Source organism: Austrofundulus limnaeus, unplaced genomic scaffold (genome assembly GCF_001266775.1).
Source record: "Austrofundulus limnaeus strain Quisiro unplaced genomic scaffold, Austrofundulus_limnaeus-1.0 Scaffold39, whole genome shotgun sequence".
In the NCBI taxonomy this organism is placed as follows: Eukaryota; Metazoa; Chordata; class Actinopteri; order Cyprinodontiformes; family Rivulidae; genus Austrofundulus; species Austrofundulus limnaeus.
The window spans coordinates 2,468,298-2,485,615 of NW_013952441.1; the positions used below are offsets into that span (position 1 = coordinate 2,468,298).

Sequence of the window (17,318 nt, forward strand, 5' to 3'; positions counted from 1 at the left end):
GTATATGACTTGCTGTCACTATTTGGTTGGCAGCAGCTTTATATTTATTATTTCAAAAATAAGTCCCAAATTATTTTCCGCCTTTATAATGAAAAGTTGATACTCGTTTATTCATAAATTCAAGTTGATTAAAATGATTGTGTTAAGGGAATATAAGGGTTAGACAATGAAACTGAAACAGCTGGTTTTTGACCATAACATCCCTTTCAGACAGCTTCCTCTTGCATCCACAGTTAATCCTGTTGGATGTGGTTGGTCCTTCTTGGTGGTATGCTGACATTACCCTGGATACCGTGGCTCTTGATACATCACAAAGACTTGCTGTCTTGATTACAGATGCGCCAGCAAGATGTGAACCAACAATTTGTCCTTTTGTGAACTCTGGTATGTGACCCATAATGTTGTGTGCATTGCAATATTTTGATAAAAACTGTGCTCTTACCCTGCTAATTGAACCTTCACACTCTTACTGGTGCAATGTGCAATTAATGAAGACTGGCCATCAGGCTGGTCCAATTTAGCCATGAAACCTCCCACAATAAAATGACAGGTGTTTTTAGTTTCATTGTCCAAACCCTGTAGTTATTTTTAGAAAAAATGTAAACAAAAAAGAAACAACCCAAACCTGGTCCTGTCCAGCTTGTGGTAACCATGACCACACAAGAAGATGGAGACTTCTCCCCTGCTGCAGCTTCAGGAGTAGGGAGGCACGCTGCGTTAGTGTTAGTTTCAAAGGTCAGGCAGTGACCCTTGGCACTGGGCAGCTTCAGCAGGGCTAAATCATGGCCTCCGCTCTGACCCTTGAACTTGTGGTGAACCACCACCTGCTGCGGGGTCAGACTCTGCTCCGACGCTCCCACCCGGACCACATACCGCGACGGGTCATCGCTGCCAAACCTGCAGGGTAGACACAATGAGGTGGTTGAAGCAAAGATGGACTCTCGCACATGGGAAGTGACTTACAGGTGGGAGCAGGATTTACCTGCTGACACAGGACGCTGACGTCAGCACCCAGCAGGGACTGATCAGGGTCCCACTGCACAGGGGACCACCCACCACTTCCTGAGTCTGAAGCCACACCGACACTTGCCAAGGCCACGACGTCCTGAAAGAAAATACACAGATACCTTTTAAAGTATTAAACATAAAAAAGTAAAAATACCTCAACAGAAAATGACTTTGGTAAATGTGAATTTCACTGGTAAGAAAATATCTAAGTAAAAATCAGAAAACTGCCTGCAATAATCAGGAAAGTAAAAGTACTTTTACACAGACTCTAAGAAATGAAGTGATGAAACTGGATCCACCAAACTGAGTTGAATAGACTGAGCAATTATCTGCAAAAATGCAGTGAAATTTACAGCTAAAAAATACCAAAATTATAGCAAGAGGCTAAAATTATATAAATACTAGTTAAAAGCAGATAAATTCAAAGTAAAATTAGCAAAAAGCTCTAAGTAACAGAAGGCAAACTAAAAACATAGAATAGCTAGAAGCTAAAATTACCTGGATGCAAAAACACTAAAGTAGCAATATACAAATGTTAAAAGTAAACAAAGATAGTTAAAACTTAACGTAACAAAGCACAAAGGGGCAAACAAACAAACAAAGAGATTAGCAAAAACCCAAGTAGAAAGACTATAGCCAGAAGCTACAAATAACTAAAATAACTAAAATCTACCTAACAGCATGTAAATGATAAAAATGTTAAAAGTGGCTAAATGGTAGCTAAAAGCCATAAGTAACTAAGCTAAAAGTGGCAATAGGGTAGCGAAAAGCTAAACATAAATGGAAAAATAAAAGTCAACTGACAGTAAACACTAACTAAATTTTTAAATTGGTAAAAATTTATTAAAAGTATCAAAAAGTTAGCTTAAAAATATCATATAGGTAGCTAAAATTATCAAGAAGACAAAACTGTCAGTTTGCTAAATCACATAATTATTAAATCAGTTCATTGGCTTTTTATCTGACGACCACTAGAGGGAGCCAATGCACCACATCATGAGGACCATTCCTATACCTGCTGCACCTTCTGTACCTAAGCATGTTGTCCTCCTGGTTCCTCCTCTTCCCGTTCTCCTCCGCCAGCTTCCTCAGCCCACAGCTCTTACTCTGAGGCTCGCTCTTTGACGTGGACCCCCGCGGTGTGACGTCACACCTCACTCCTGCGTCCTCTCTGCGTCTGCAGCCCTGGATGTTCTGTCCAAGAGAGGGGCACTCTCCCAGGAACTCCTCCTTCCCCGTGCACCTCACCTGGTCCAGGTGGATGGGTCCTTTCCCCTGACCGAACCCTCCAGCAGCCACCGCTCCACCGCTGAGGAGGAGAGGCATGAGAGAACGTGTGAAACGAGCTTTTGCGTTTAAACTCTCTCCTCTCACACAAACACAGACCTGTGTCCGAGCTGTCTGCACACCACGGCGGCGTTCAGGTCGTTCCAGCCCGAGTCGCAAATACTTCCCCAGTCTCCATGGAGATACACCTCGACTCGACCTTCCTTCCTGCTGCCGCCACCCACGAGACGCACCAGGGGACCTGGCAGGAAGAAAACTCTCAKTCATATTCATGTTTGAGCCTCTACAGAGACGAGAGAACTGCATGTTGACTGGCTCAGCTAAATGTTATTTCTGTTATTTCTTTATTCAACAGCTAATCTGCTTCTAATGACCTGAGCAAATCCCTGAGGGGCAGAGAGAGTAAACACAGTCTTGTTTTAAGTCTTTTTAAAAGTCTAAACAAATTATACACCCAACCATGCCATTTAGTCTGGTTTAGTCTTTACATTTCTTATACCACATGTGTCAAACTCAAGGCCCGCAGGCCAAATGTGGCCCATCACGTCTTTGTACAGTTTTCAGCCTGTGAAGCTTTAACAATGTATTACTAGCTGTGTTTCCATTGACCATGAAAATGGGCAAATTAAAATTTCAAAAATAAATTTGCTCAATGGAAACACGTCAGTTTTGAAAAAACTTCCTTTTTTCGACAAAATGTTTTTGCGCTAGGATAAGGTGGTTTTTCGGCCGTATCAAAATCGGTGTGTTTCGCAAAGTTGCAATGAAAACACTTTTTTCGCATCACAGGAGTCACATGATGAAGAACCGGCTGTTTCTACTGGCAAAAAAGACAAAGAAGAAGACAACTGGAAGTAGAAGTAATAGCAAAATTACCAAAGTTGTAAAAGAAAGTAGTAAACTCACCAACTACAATTTCCTAAATACGCCGCATACGTAGCCGCTCCCAATTATGAGGGGCTCATCGCTGGAAAGCCTCAATGAGATGCCAATTTCTGCTCTGATGATGAGCACTAGTGCCATGGTGGCTATTATGCATGTGTTTACATCCATTGCCGCCATGTTTGTAATGACTTATCGCAAAAACAAACGTATTCACGCATAACTTTTAATAGCATTTCTTACTTAATGGAAACACAGCAGTTGCAAAACTGTATTTTTTCAACATTAACAGAATATCGACAAAGTTTTGCACACATTTGCAATAAAAATGCAGTTATTGTCTTAAAATAAGACTGTTTTAAAGCAGCATTGACCACAAACTACATCTCCCATAATGCATGTTGATTATTTTACCTGCAAAATGACGGCCTCCCACCTCTAGGTTGTTGTGCACAGAGTTCAAAAGTAGCTGACGAAATTTGCTATTGATTCTATATTTCGCTGCATTTTCTCCACCTACTTTTGCTGCRGCACCATTGTACTGGGAAGTGGGAATTTCCCACATATGAGTTGTAAATTTAAACTRGAACACCCCTCCAGTGGGAATTCCCTTTCAAGRTGGCAGCTTTTCACCACAACTCAACAGTGAGTAAAACTTTCTTACTTCACTTTTAATATCTCTGTATTTTTTATTTCACATTTAGTCAGTCGTATGTGTATGAGTGTTCATAAGAGGACATGTTAAAATGCTGTTTCTATGCAGGAAATACCACGTAGAGCTCAGCTATTATTAGCAGTGATCAACCGACGAAGAATGTGCCCTTTCATTTTTAACTTTGACTAAACTCAAGTTAATTACAACTGGCTTTTTGAGGACCGCCATGATGCTCATGTGGCCCTGGATGAAAATGAGTTTGACACTCCTGGCTTACAGAGTTTAGACATCAAAATGTAGGTTTCTGTCTCAGATTATAACAAAGTTATGTTGGATTTGGGCAGTTTGGCCTTCAGTGTTTCTTCACAAGAGTTTTGATTTACGCCGCACACGAGGGGGGCTGAAATCTCACCTGTGGAAGGTGCGATGACCGGCACCTCGTTGGTCTCCTGGCTGGGTCTTCCTCTGCAGCGGACGCCAACGTCCTCGCTGTGGGAGCAGTCGGTGCGTCCAAAGATCCCATGGCGACAGTTGAGCAGGGATGTCTCGGACCCCTCGCAGTGGACGTCGTCCAGGAGGATCAGACCGACGCCCTCGCCGAACGCCCCGTCTGCTACGACCTCGGCGTGACCCCTGATGGTAAAAAACAGTTTTCTGTTCACCAGCAATGGCTTTATTGCGATCATTTCACTTTAMAGTCAAAATTTTCTCATGAAAAGGGATCCAACGACCTCTTTAGTGTTGGTACCTGTAGCCGAGCTGCCTGCAGACCACCTCTGCGTGCTGCTGGGTCCAGTGGTCGTCGCAAACYGTCCCCCAGTCTCCGTTGTGAAACACTTCCACTCGACCCTCCCAGGGGCTGTCTCCGCCCACCAGGCGCACCACGCCATCTGAAACAGAARCAGCACCTTGTCTGCAGCTACCAGTTTAAACAGACCTTCATTAACAGCTAAAACCTTGATTAAATTTACATTTTCAGATCAATTATTGATTGATACTTTGGTTACATAAACTGATTTGTTTTGTCTCATAAATCTGCTTCCTGCTCATCTCAGACAGGCTGCTGCTACAGGCGGGAATGATTTATTTATGATCAGGAGATAAAAATAACAGCTCTTCGTGTGTGTGTGTGTGTGTGTGTGTGTGCGTGTGCTGTAACCTGTATAAGGACTACAGGAGACCCCAGCGTCCTCCATGTGGTCACAGTTATGCTGCTCCCAGTCTCCGTGGGGACACTGATCCAGGAACAGCTCGTTTCCGGTGCACTTCACAGCATCCATCAGAATCGGACCTGAACCCTGACCAAAGTGGGCCCAGGACCAGGCCTTTGCGACTCCCCTGCAACACAAACACACATGGTTTGTATAAAGATTATAATTGTGAATAAACTGAGCTAAACTCTTTGGCTAAACTGGTATTTTTTTTAATAAAATGAGAACTCCAGCAACGCTCAGCACAACTGTTTGAATTTATAGACATAAAGGTTTCTCTAATTGTCAACTTTACTAAGTTGGACACCCACCAAATATAAAAGCTAAACTAAAATCCACAATTTCAACACTCACTGATGTAAATTTCATCTAAACAAAGTATAAACTAGAGATGTGCTGAAATTTTCTTGTTTGTTCCAAATTTATAGTAATTTTACAATCACGATTGTTCGTAATTTAGCATTTTTGTTTATGTTTATTAAGCAACATAACATTAACCCATGAATTGTTTTAAACGAGCTTAACTCAAGGGACGAAAAAGAAAAATGTCAGTAAGATGAGGTCAAAAGTCAGCTTTTCACTCATTTCTTAAAAAGAAAAAGAGCAATCTGACATTTTGGTCTGACGTGTTCTTGAGAATCATATTTTTCTAGATTGTCAAACTTTGTAAGGTTTTCCATTTTTTTCATAAATGCAGGAAATTCAAACAGATTGTGTTGTTTTTGWGTACCAGAAACTGAATCAGTGCCAAACAGTCCAAATTAAAATGCATTATTTACAAAGTTGTGCGTCATGTTTCTCCAACACCACTTCAACTCTTGCTTGAGTGATTCATAGATCAGTACTCAGAGGCTTAACTCAAAAAATATATATGTTTTTTTTTATTAGTATTGTCCAATACAAGGACGGAACTAAAAAGGTTAAAAAAATGCAACACATATGAAATCTGGGACAAACATCACTCAAGACCACTTTATAAGAAATGAAAGAATTAAGTTTCTCAAGATTTTTGCACAGTGTAAATGAATGGTTATAAATATATCTCAATTTTTTTTCCTTTCAAGCACATGAAAAATAAAAACTCGGTAAAGCTTCTCATGCTTGCTGCAGCTCTCCTCACAATTCAAATATTACAAAAAGTGAACATTCGTCACACAAACAGTTAATAATAAATAACGCTGCTGATTCAGGCTCATGATTTATTGATGATAAAATGCTTTAAAAGCTTTGTGCTGTTTTTGTCTCTGCGTGTGTGTCGGATTGTTTAAACCTAAAATAACTTGTAGATTTGTTTAAAGCACATCAACTTCTGAATAACGAACTAATAATAGTGTGAAGTCTTCATGACATTGCAACAAGTATTTTCAAAGTCCTAATAAATAATAGAACAGAGTTTACAGTTGACACCTCAGAAAAATGTTCTTGTTACATTACAGTTTTTTTGCATGTAAAAAAATAAAAGGTGATTTCAGTGCATTACAATCTGAGTTCCACAAATAGGTTAGAAAACTTTGCAAACGTAAAAAATCCCCTCGTAGGAATAAAAAGGCATTTTTGTGTTGTTTTGTCAAAGGTGTGTTTGTGTGCAGCTGTGGGAGAAGCCGCACGTCGCTGTCAGGTTTTTATTATTTACAGCCACAGATGGTGAGCTGTCTGCTGGTGTTTCGGGAGACKTAACACCGGCGTGTTTCACTTTGCAGCTACAAGTTGTTTTCCTGTTTGACACTCGGAGACGTGTGCGATGTTTTTGAACACAGAGGAGGCGACCCAGACCCAGATTCGAACTGATCTGAATGACTGTTTTTGGTGTTCYGCCCTGACGGATGTGAGCTGTGGTGAAGGGATGGTGCCTGTCGGCGTACCCAAAGCCCAGCTGCCTGCACGCCACCTGGGCGTCTCGGTCGTCCCACTGGTCGTCACAAACCGAGCCCCACCGTCCTGCGTGGAACACCTCCACCCGACCTTCAAAGTCCTCCTCGCCTCCAACCAATCGCAGTGGAGGACCACCACCTGCAGGGGAGAAACCTTCAACATCAGTCAGAGTCCTTATAAAAAAAAGCATGTCCCCTACACATGAATGTTTTGGGAATGACGCTCAGCAACTACCACATCAAATCTTGGCTCATGTAGGGGTCACCTCAAGTGGAATAAACAAGAAAACTGTGTTGGATCTCAGGCCTCGGACGGGCTCTTTAAAGARACAAAACTCTGTTCCACTTAAAACTGAATTTGGGTCATTKTAACCRTCAGAGACGTTCTCTTCAACTTRATCAGATAATAAACAGAATAATCTTCTTTTTATTTGATTTATTTTTCTCTTAACTAAGAGTTATTGCGCATTTTGATAATCATGAAACAATGTTAAGGTCCAGGAGAAAAGAGGACAGATCTTTTCTCCTTCCATGTGATTCAGCTATATTGTGGRATTTTCTGTTGAAACGTCTTACTTAGCTAAACTAATCATTATGGTTAAAGTTTATTATGAAACAGAAATGTTTTTATTTCTCTGAGTAATCATTATAAAATGGTTTTTTGAGTTGAAACCAGGTTTTCTGCTCAATATGACAGTGACTCATTATTTCAGTTTTAAAGAGAACCAGGTCAACACGATATGTGCCGATATCATAGTTCTACATGTCGCAGCAAGTCTTGAACTAACATTATTATCTCTTATCTGCTAACTTGACCCTGAAGGCAGACCCGTTAGATTCAGATGTGGGAGTACATGAGTCACTTTATGCATAAAAAAAATATGATTTTTTTTTTCATCGTTGGTGGTGGAAATGTTCACGTCCAACGGTACAGAAGTCACGCTAACCTTCCGGTGGCGCGCACGCCACCGCCGCCTCGTTTCCGTGGCTACAGTCACCGGTGACAAACGTCCTGCTCCGGCACTTGCTCAGGGTGACCTCGTCTCCACGGCAACCCAGTCGCTCGTAGTGGAAGAGGCCGGAGCCCGAGCCGAACTGGGAGTGCTGCAGCGCGGTACCGATGTCCCTAAAAAACACAACAATAAACAAACAAATCTRCATCTGATCCTACTGCAGTGACTCATGAAAGGGTTTGCAGTAAAACTTGTTTGATTATTATAAACTAAACTGAATAAAATCAAAATACTTTTTTATTGTTATATTGAAGTAAATCAAACATCACATTACTTGAAATATTTTTAAACTTATTTTTTCTTATTTATAAGTCTTTTTTTAATTATTCTAATAAAAACATAATCACCATGTCAAACCACTAGGTGGTAARAATGTTCACATTAATGATATATCAGAATAAAACAATTAGGGTTTCTGCACTGAGTGGGAGGTTCTTGTGTGTGGGCGGAGTTTGGGAAAACCATATATGGTCGAACTGACTTATAGAGGAAGTTAATTTAAATAGAAAGWTATTTACTTACAGGAAGTATTGACCAGTGTCACACAGTGGTGTATAATAGTAATTAGTAAAYTTATTGTGGACATATAATTTATTGACTTCCTGTCTGGAGTTGTGACTATTATWAATATTCAAAATTACCGATCTCTATAGGTGTTTTCTGGTTGTTTTGACAAACTAAATTGTTACACGTTCCCTCAGCAGCCCCGTGTTCATCCAGCCGAATCGTTATGGCTTCCTCAAACCCACAAAAGGAATATACAGTATTTACCTTTGCAAAAAAACTTTTTTTTCTCCCTAATTTCAGCACATAATTAAAGTTAATGATGGCAGTGATGGAAAAAGTGAGACAACATAGAGAAGTTGGTTAAAGTTTCTTCATTGTTGTTGAGAATAGATTCCATTAATACTGAGGATGTGTGAAAAAGGCTTATTGTATCTCAAATTCACACCTATAAATCAAAAACTAAGGTCGAAACCTCCAACTTAGAAAGTAATTTAATTACAAACCAGCTTCTTCAACAAAAACTCAGGCTATGTGTGGATTATAAGTGCAAACGCTGTAGAAAATCTTGGATTATCAGTTTCCTTTACCCCAGGCCCAGCTGCCGGCAGATCACACTGGCATCTCTATCTGTCCAGTGAGAGTTGCACACCGCCCCCCACTGGCCATTCAGGTAAACTTCAACCCGTCCACTGCCAGACAGTGACCCACCAGCCAGACGGACTGCACCTAAAAACCAAAACAATCAGGTATGAGCTCAGCAGTCACAGAACCGTAGACACAAACACAACCCAGGCGTGGACGTGCCTTGGTGGCAGTCGCAGTAAGCCCAGCCAATGGCGCCCGAGTTCTGCCTGAAGAAGCACCACGGATTGGACTCGCGGTCTGGGTTCCTGCAGTAGCTGTGGTCCCCAAGGCCCCGGCCCGGGTACTGCATAACATAGTCTGGAAACTCAGTCCACTTCAGACAGGGGGCGCCGGAGTCGGTCTGGGACACGGTGCCGTTGTAATACCCCAGCTCGGTGAACCCCTCAGAGCAGGACAGAGGCACTGCACAGAGGGGGGAGAAAAGAAGGGATGAGGAAGAGGAGAGAATTAGAYGTCTTGGATGAAATGAGGCTGATTTGTGTGAGAATAAGAGGGACAGTTAGTGAGGAGAAGAAGRGTAAATCCTGTTATCCCCCATGTCTGTATTTCATCTGAACATAAAAAGCCAACATGACCGATTATCTGCTCTGTCCAGGACCCGGCCCGATGTATTCACCCTGACTGATCCACACTGAGAAGGACATCAAACCGGACCTAATGTAACACGGGGGTGACCAGCTGAGTAATCTTCTCTGAGAGGGAAGAATGGAGTGAAGCTCAGACAGGCTGAGAAACTGCTGACATCAAAGAGGAGGGAATTAGGCCACAAAATGTAGAGCATTTTATGTTCTGGAGCTTATTAAATACCTACAAGATGCTTTCATGAAAAAGGGACCAAACAAGCCGAGCAGAAAAGGTTAAAAAAAAAAACTAGCTGAACTTCAAACGATGTGTTGTTCACAGGACCTCGAATAAGAGAAGTCAAGACTTCCTTTAAAAGTTTTATGTTTTAAGTAAGTAAGTCAATTTTATTTGTATAGCAAATTTCACAGATAAAAAATCACAAAGTGCTTCACAAGGAGCAGAGATAAAACAAATACAACAWACAATAAATAGACGAAAATAGAATAGAAACAGCCTTTATTGTCCCGCGGAGGGGAAATTCAGGTGTAACAGCATCAGCATCATAAAGCATAAAAAGCATACAATAAAACAAGCTAATATGACTGCAAAAACATTAATACCTTTAGCTTAAAGCTTAAGCTGCTTCTTAAAGAAGTCAACAGAGTCAGCCTCAGGGAGACACAGAGACTGGGCGTTCCACAATCCAGGAGCTCTAGCTTTAAAGGACAGGTTCCCTCACATTTTAAATCTRGTTTTAGGAACCTTTAAAGGATTTTAGCTTGCAGACCAAAGATCAACATTTCTGTAATWTACTGTCCATTAAGAGCTCTAAAAGTCAAGACTGAAATTTTCGAYGACGCCGGTGGACGTCCAAATTCTTGAAGCGAGCTCCATTGGTTTCACAGTGYGCCAGTTTAGCTGTGTTTAACTTAAAAAAATTGGGAAAACTGCATGAAATTCCACCGGAAGAACTAAAAACATTGCACTAACAGTGACTCAGGATACAGCCATCATCCTCAGGAGTATTTTTGTCACTTTTCCTAAGCTAAGGTGCAGACTAACAGCTGGATTTGACCGCAAAAAAGTGCAACCATGGACTTAATGTCTGCTAGTTGAAGCACTTTGCAGCATGGGACACTTCCAGCAGGAAAGTCAGGGTTGTTTTGCAGAAACAACTATGCCACGCAGACAATAATGTCTAAGTTTTTTTGCATTTAAAGATGTATTTTATCTTTTTCTTTTTCCTTTTCCAGTCTTTTACTTGCACCTTATTCTCTACCAGACCAGCTTCATTAATCTAAAAACCGTATGGAAGTCTAACTTGTCCTGGGGTGTGTTTTACTTAAAGAACTTTGGTAGTTCTTCCACCTTGAAGCTTTTTTTTTCACACTAAAACTATGATTAATGGTGGAGGTGTTGCAGCACCAAAGGAACAGTCTTATCTCTAAAACACACACGGCTCGGCTATCCAMTAGCGTTATCTCCTCCCTGCAAGACTTAAATGCCCAGCGAACACACTGCAACACACACGAGCACACAGGCTCAGTTACTCTTTGGATGAAGATTAAAGGGGAAGARGTAAAAGCACGAGTAAGGATTGAAGCTATGAAGTAAATTTAAAGTACTTGGTACAAGCAAATGAAAAGAAAAAACCCTGAGTCATACAAACTCCTGAGAAACCACGAGGAGTTGAGTGTGTCTCTTTAAGAGGCGTGAGGAAGAAAACTGAAAGTATTCAGGCTTCCTGTGTGGGAAAACACCCAGTTGCTCCAATCCAGGCCCACAGAACACGTAAGTAGATCTTTTCTGAGTCCAGAAGTTTTGGGATTTGAGGACCTGCAGTTAAATCCCTGCTGTCTCTTATGAGAAATACAAACTAACAGCCTTATAGACWGAATAATAAGTGAGCTTCATCCTCTGCAGGCTCAGTTGTGTAAACAAAGAAATGCTCATGAAGGTGCTTTTGTCACTGCTGATTTAGGAGTTAATGTTAAACTTCAACCGTTTTATGAGGTCTTTCTTTTAAWGTTTATCTTTTAAAGCTTTGAATCTCAATAAAATCAAATGGTTCTTTAATGTTAAACAGACTCCACATGATTCTGTACCTKGAACACAACCAGCCTTTTAGAACCAGATCTGGATATTACGTTACTTTTATTATTAAAACTTTAATATTGCACCTTTGCTAAAATATTTTCCTGGTACAGGATTTTGACAAATGCGGGACAATATTACATCTTGCATGATTTCAAACAGTCAATGCATTTTATATCTAAATGTTGATGCAAAAGAATTCTGTGAAAGTGTTTGAGTGATATGAATTTGACTTTTGAGCTGTTAAAAYGCTCAAACAATAAGTTTAATCAAAATACATGTAAACAAAAAGGTTTTGTACAAGTTTACTCATCTACTCTGAAAAAAAAAAGTATTTTAGCACTAAAAGATCTGCTTATTGCCATTTATTCCCCCCCAAAAAACTGACTTTTAACTAATTGAATGTTTTCTGTGTTTGAAGAAATGGCATCCAGCAGCAGTTTGTCTGAGGACCAGTTTCTTTGTCCCATCTGTCTCGATGTCTTCATCAGACCTGTGTCCACGCCGTGCGGACACAACTTCTGCATGTCCTGCATCCAGTCCTACTGGGACGACAYGCCGCACTGGGAGTGTCCAATGTGTAAGGAATATTTTACGAACAGGCCCAACCTGAAAGTCAATACTTTCATTTCAGAGCTGGTGTCCCACGTCAGATCGCTCCGTCTGACAGACAGTCCTGTCCAGAGTCCTCGTCCTGACGACGACGTGCGCTGCGACGTCTGTGGCGACTCCCAGACGGCCGCTGTCAAGTCCTGTCTGGAGTGTCTGGCGTCGTACTGCGGCAGACACCTGGAGCCACATTACGCAGCCTCTGGACTGAGGAGGCACACGCTGTTGGAACCTGTGGCGAACTTGGCGAACAAGATCTGCAGGAAGCACCGCCGGCTGCTGACGCTGTTCTGCAGCAGCGACGGCTCGGTGCTCTGCGACTTCTGCGTCGGCGCGGAACACGTGAACCACGACGTGGTCCCCCTGCAGCGGGGGTACGACCAGACGAAGGCCCTGCTCGGGCGGTCGGAGGCCAAGGTGCAGCGGATGATTCAGGAACGGCTGCAGAAGGTCCAGAACGTGAGGGCGTCGGTGACGGAGAGCAAGGCGAAGGCAGAAGAGGTGATTGCCAAGAGCRTGCAGGACTTAACGGAGCTGGGGTTGGAGATTAAGAAGGTCCAGGCGGAGCTCGTCAAGGCGGTGGAGGAGAAGCAGAAAGCAGCGGAGCAACAAGTGGAGGGGTTTATCGGCGATATGGAGAGGGAGCTTTGTGAGTTAAAGGCAACGGCGAGGAACATGGAGATGCTCAGACAAACTAAAGATCAGCTCAGTTTCCTCCAGAGTTACCCAAACCAGTGCTTACTGCCACACACCATGGACCTGTCCACCTTCAGCTTTAACCACCACCTGGAGATCCAGCACATGCAGAAATATTTCAGAAACTCCATCTCACAGCTGCAGGCGTTACTGGTGCAAATAAACGAGGAAATAAATAAATTCTCCAGCGGCGCGAGAGACGCCTCAAACGACGTCACGCTCAGATACATGCAGCAGTACGAGGCGAGCATCCTGCTCGACCCCGACTCCGCTCACCCACTGCTCAGTCTGTCTGCCGACGGGAAACAGGTGAGGTACAACACGGGTACGGGTCTGTGGGGAAACCAGGTCCCGACTCACAACATGTTCACCTCGCACCTCGCAGTTCTGGGACGGATGGGCTTCTCGGCTCGGAAGTTTTACTTTGAGGTTTACGTGGGTCAGAAGACGGAGTGGATTCTGGGCGTGGCCACGGCGTCCATCCAGAGGGTCGGAGAGATCGTCCGGAACCCTGACCGCGGACTCTGGGCCGTCTGGTTTCTGGTAGATCGGTTTGAAACCTTCGATTCTCCCGGTGTGACGGTGCACGTTGGGAAAGTGGAGAGGGTCGGGGTGTTTGTCGATTACGACGGAGGTGAAATATCGTTCTTCGACGTCGTCAGAGCAACACCTATTCACTCGTTTACTGAATGTTTCTTCACCGAGGAGCTCTATCCGTACTTCAACCCCTGTGACAATGAGTACGGGTCGAACCTGGACCCGATGGTGATTGTTCCTGTTTGTACAGAGTGAGCATAAAGTGATATATTCAGCGAACACATTTTCGTCATTTAGCTCATTACATCTCAACCCCCTTCAGGTGTTCACCTGTATCWTRACCCTCAAACATCCTTCATTTTCATAAAGAATCTTGAGTACCCATACGCGAGGATGGTCTGCAGGGAAAGATGGAACGTGGGGCAGAGATAAAAGCGCCTGCAGAGCAGAGGAGCAGGGAAAGGAGGACGAGGAGAGGTGAATTTGTTTCTAGTAGCAGAGCGGGTTGGGAAATGGCTATTTAATTTTATTTATTTGTGTATTTATTTATTTATTTATTTGTGGCTATTTAATTTTATTTATTTGTGTATTTACTTATTTATTTTTACGTTTAAATCAGTGTAATTTACAGACAACCCAAACAATTTCACGTGTCTCCCTTTCTGAGCATAAAATCTTGTGCAAATATTTCTACTAACATTTAGTTGTTATTTAGCTCACTGTTCGTACGTTTTTTAATTTTTACTAAATATGAAATTTAAATGTTTTACATTAAATTCTAATCCTAAATATACCAATTAAATCTTTAATGTTGCAGCTAAATGATAAAGTTTACATGTAGGTATTTCAGAATTGAGCACAGGCTCTGCCACTGGTGCTCGGTTTTTGTTGTGATGTCATCATTCTGCAACAAAAGCTAACGATGCTAATGATGGCATTCAAAGTTTAAATTCTGATGTGTTCATTGAAAACAACATGGATGGTACCTGTGGTCCGGCAGTTCGAGGTGCAGCTCGGGGCAGCGGCTTTTGATTAATAAAATATGGATTTACAATGTGTACATATTTATTACCTCCGCCAAGGACGAGGTAATGTTTTCAGTCGCATATGTCTGTCTGTCGTTCTGCCTGTGGACAACATTATTCAAGAACTTGTGGACGGATTTGTCATGACATTTTTATCACATGTGGGTACTGGGCCAAGGAACACACCTTTAAATTTTGGTGATGTTCCGGATCACGGTGCAGATAAAGGATTTTTTTCTTTTAACACTCTGAGATCGGCAAAGCTGTGATGCTTTCACAGGGCTTCTGTAAAAAAACAGTGAGCTGGATTGGACAGCACGGACTTCAAACTTTATAAAAGTAATGTTAAAACCACATTTAATGATGAAGAATTTTTGCCATAATATGCACATTTACAGAACGTTTTGTGACCAGGAAGTGCGTGACTGCACCATGAAACCTATTTTTCCCATTTCCATAAACACACCACATTTCMGAAACAACCAATCAAAACAGTTTCTCGCTTCTAGGCTTGTAAACAGAGAGCTGCTGGGCCTCAAAGTTTGGAGACGGGGGGAGCCAGGAAGCACTTTATAAAGAGAGTAAAACCATTACAAACTCATACAAGGGGACAAAACAGACGTTTTACATGGTGAAATGTGACTGATGAAAACTTAGGAGCTTAATCCGACACCAGTTTGACGATGAATAACGTCGGGTGACGAGTCTGACTTTTTTTTTCCACATTGGACTCCACTGGGAAGAAATCCCGTGCATACTGCCTGCTTAAATGTTCACTACGTCAGAACTTATTCGGCAAATGTGTTTCCATCTCTGCTTTTGTGCATTAACTCTATTACGGGATGGGGGAAATTGGTCTTGGCGGAGGTTTGCACTCTCCGAGTGCTTCTAGTTTATAATAACTTGCTGACAATTTTCTAGATGATCATGTTATAATTCATCTTCGTTTTGTTTTTTCCCTAGAATAAAAATCCACATCTGTTGCAAACGTTGTCATTTTTATGAAACAAAAGAACAGTGAGCTAAATAACAATAAAATGTTGCCAACAAGGATTTTACACCCAGAACGTGAGCTAAATACTGAAAATGTGTTACTGACATTTTTTAACCTTTTATGTTACACTTGGTGCTTCATATAAAGCAAGCTGCAGATTTGGAGCTGACCAAGTTTTGGGTGAATTCACATTTTTTTAAGCATTAAAATATTTATCACAACATTTTTCATTATGACATATAGTATAAAGTCATTTTGAGGCAAATCGATTTAAGTTTGCATTAATATTAAACATACTCTGTATATCCTGTWTTATTCATATTCATGTTTTTTTCTGTTCAACTATGAAATATGGTGTTGTGCAGGTGTTATATTAAGCCTGACAAAATTGTAATAAAGTATAAAAATACGCAGTGTATTTCATCCTTCCTCCTCCTGTTTGTCTTGATATTCCTCTGCGTTTCACACGTTCTGGATTTCACTTCCTCGTCTTTTTGCCTCATTCAGACTCTTGAATTCGTCTCGACGCCCTCGGCGCTCACACCCTCCTCGGTGCCACGACAGCCATACTCTGCCCATCGCCATGGGAACGCTCAGCCTCCCTGGTCCTATAATCCATTTTCCTGCCACAATGAGTGCTTGACACGGTTCACAGTCGCAGGCTTGTGTGCTGTCTGTGTGGCGACGCACGCTTCTTCACAAAATAAACATATTAAATTGCTTGAATGTGATTTTGACAAAAAAAATGTGTTTGAACCTATTCAGGTGTTTCTTTTTTGCTATATGTCTTCATTTCACTCATTTGTCAATGTGTGTGAAGCTGTAAAATCACATATTTCAGCCTGAGGAGGAGGAGCTCCACTCCCCACCCCCATCACCTTCATCATCGTCATCATCATCATTCCTCATGGATGTACAGAAATGAAAATGAGAGGCAGGGAGGAGTATAGGAGCAGGAGGAGGGGCAGCGGGAGACAAGCTTTATGACTGTCTGACACAGAATGTGGGGAAATATGGAGGGAAAACAGAAACCATGGAGTGAAGGAAGAAAGAGAAATGAACCTACCTGAGTTCTGCACCTCGTTCAAGTAACTGTCCTGAGCCACAACCTGCAGGCAGACAAAACACACGAGTTAAACTATATTTTAACAATTTCATTTTTAGTGTTTTGTTTATTTGGAGCAAAACACTTCAATACAAATTTCCTGTGCCAATTTTCTTGCCACATTCTCCATAACGAATATGCAGAGTTGTAAAGTAACGAAGTACAAACACTTTGTTACTGTAGAAGTTCTGGTTATCTGTACTTTACTTGAGTAATTATTTTTCAGCGTACTTTTTACTTTTACTGATTACATTTTTTACACAAATAAATATACTTTCTACTCACTACATTTTTTAAAAAGGTAAGAAGTAGAAAGTCGTTACTCCTCTTTTATTCCGAGTAGTTATTACTTAAAAAAAACTATCCTGATAAATTGTGTCTCCTGGACAGAGTGAATTTAATTGTGGTTGGATGAGAAGTATAAATACCATTCTGACACCCTGTTACCTTATACACAACCCATCACAGCTGCACGCCGTTGGAAAAAATATTTTTTGAGAAGTTATCTCCCAATAAATGTCATTTTAGAAATTCTAACTGCTCACTTTTACTCAGTACTTTTACTTTTAATACTTAAGTTGATTTTGTGTCAGAAATTTACTTTTGATACTTAAG

At 41.6% G+C, this 17,318-nt stretch overlaps 2 protein-coding genes across 3 annotated transcripts in view; one reads left to right on the forward strand and one right to left on the reverse strand.

The window, feature by feature from the left end:
- si:ch73-127m5.1 (neurotrypsin) overlaps window positions 1-16,707 on the reverse strand; it is a gene marked incomplete at its 5' end in the record, with an annotated part of 21,101 nt that extends 4,394 nt beyond the window's left edge. Inside the window, 12 exon segments of the mRNA XM_014007104.1 lie at window positions 626-897; window positions 983-1,105; window positions 2,042-2,317; window positions 2,395-2,536; window positions 4,245-4,465; window positions 4,581-4,722; window positions 4,992-5,170; window positions 6,906-7,053; window positions 7,862-8,040; window positions 9,022-9,160; window positions 9,239-9,481; window positions 16,665-16,707. Coding sequence (XP_013862558.1) covers window positions 626-897; window positions 983-1,105; window positions 2,042-2,317; window positions 2,395-2,536; window positions 4,245-4,465; window positions 4,581-4,722; window positions 4,992-5,170; window positions 6,906-7,053; window positions 7,862-8,040; window positions 9,022-9,160; window positions 9,239-9,481; window positions 16,665-16,707 — 2,107 coding nt within the window.
- LOC106516642 (E3 ubiquitin-protein ligase TRIM39) lies at window positions 10,183-16,654 on the forward strand. 2 transcript variants are annotated; one of them, XR_001310115.1, is made up of 2 exons: window positions 10,183-14,056; window positions 16,106-16,654. XR_001310115.1 is itself a non-coding variant. In XM_014007105.1 (2 exons), the coding sequence occupies exon 2, from the start codon at window positions 12,161-12,163 to the stop codon at window positions 13,832-13,834; it is 1,674 nt and encodes a 557-aa protein (XP_013862559.1). In that variant the 5' UTR covers window positions 10,183-11,434; window positions 12,159-12,160; the 3' UTR covers window positions 13,835-14,118. The 2 variants fall into 2 exon arrangements, 1 of the variants encoding a protein (XP_013862559.1); XM_014007105.1 differs by lacking the exon at window positions 16,106-16,654 and having other exon boundaries at window positions 10,183-11,434; window positions 12,159-14,118.
- Window positions 16,708-17,318: the final 611 nt, after the last annotated feature.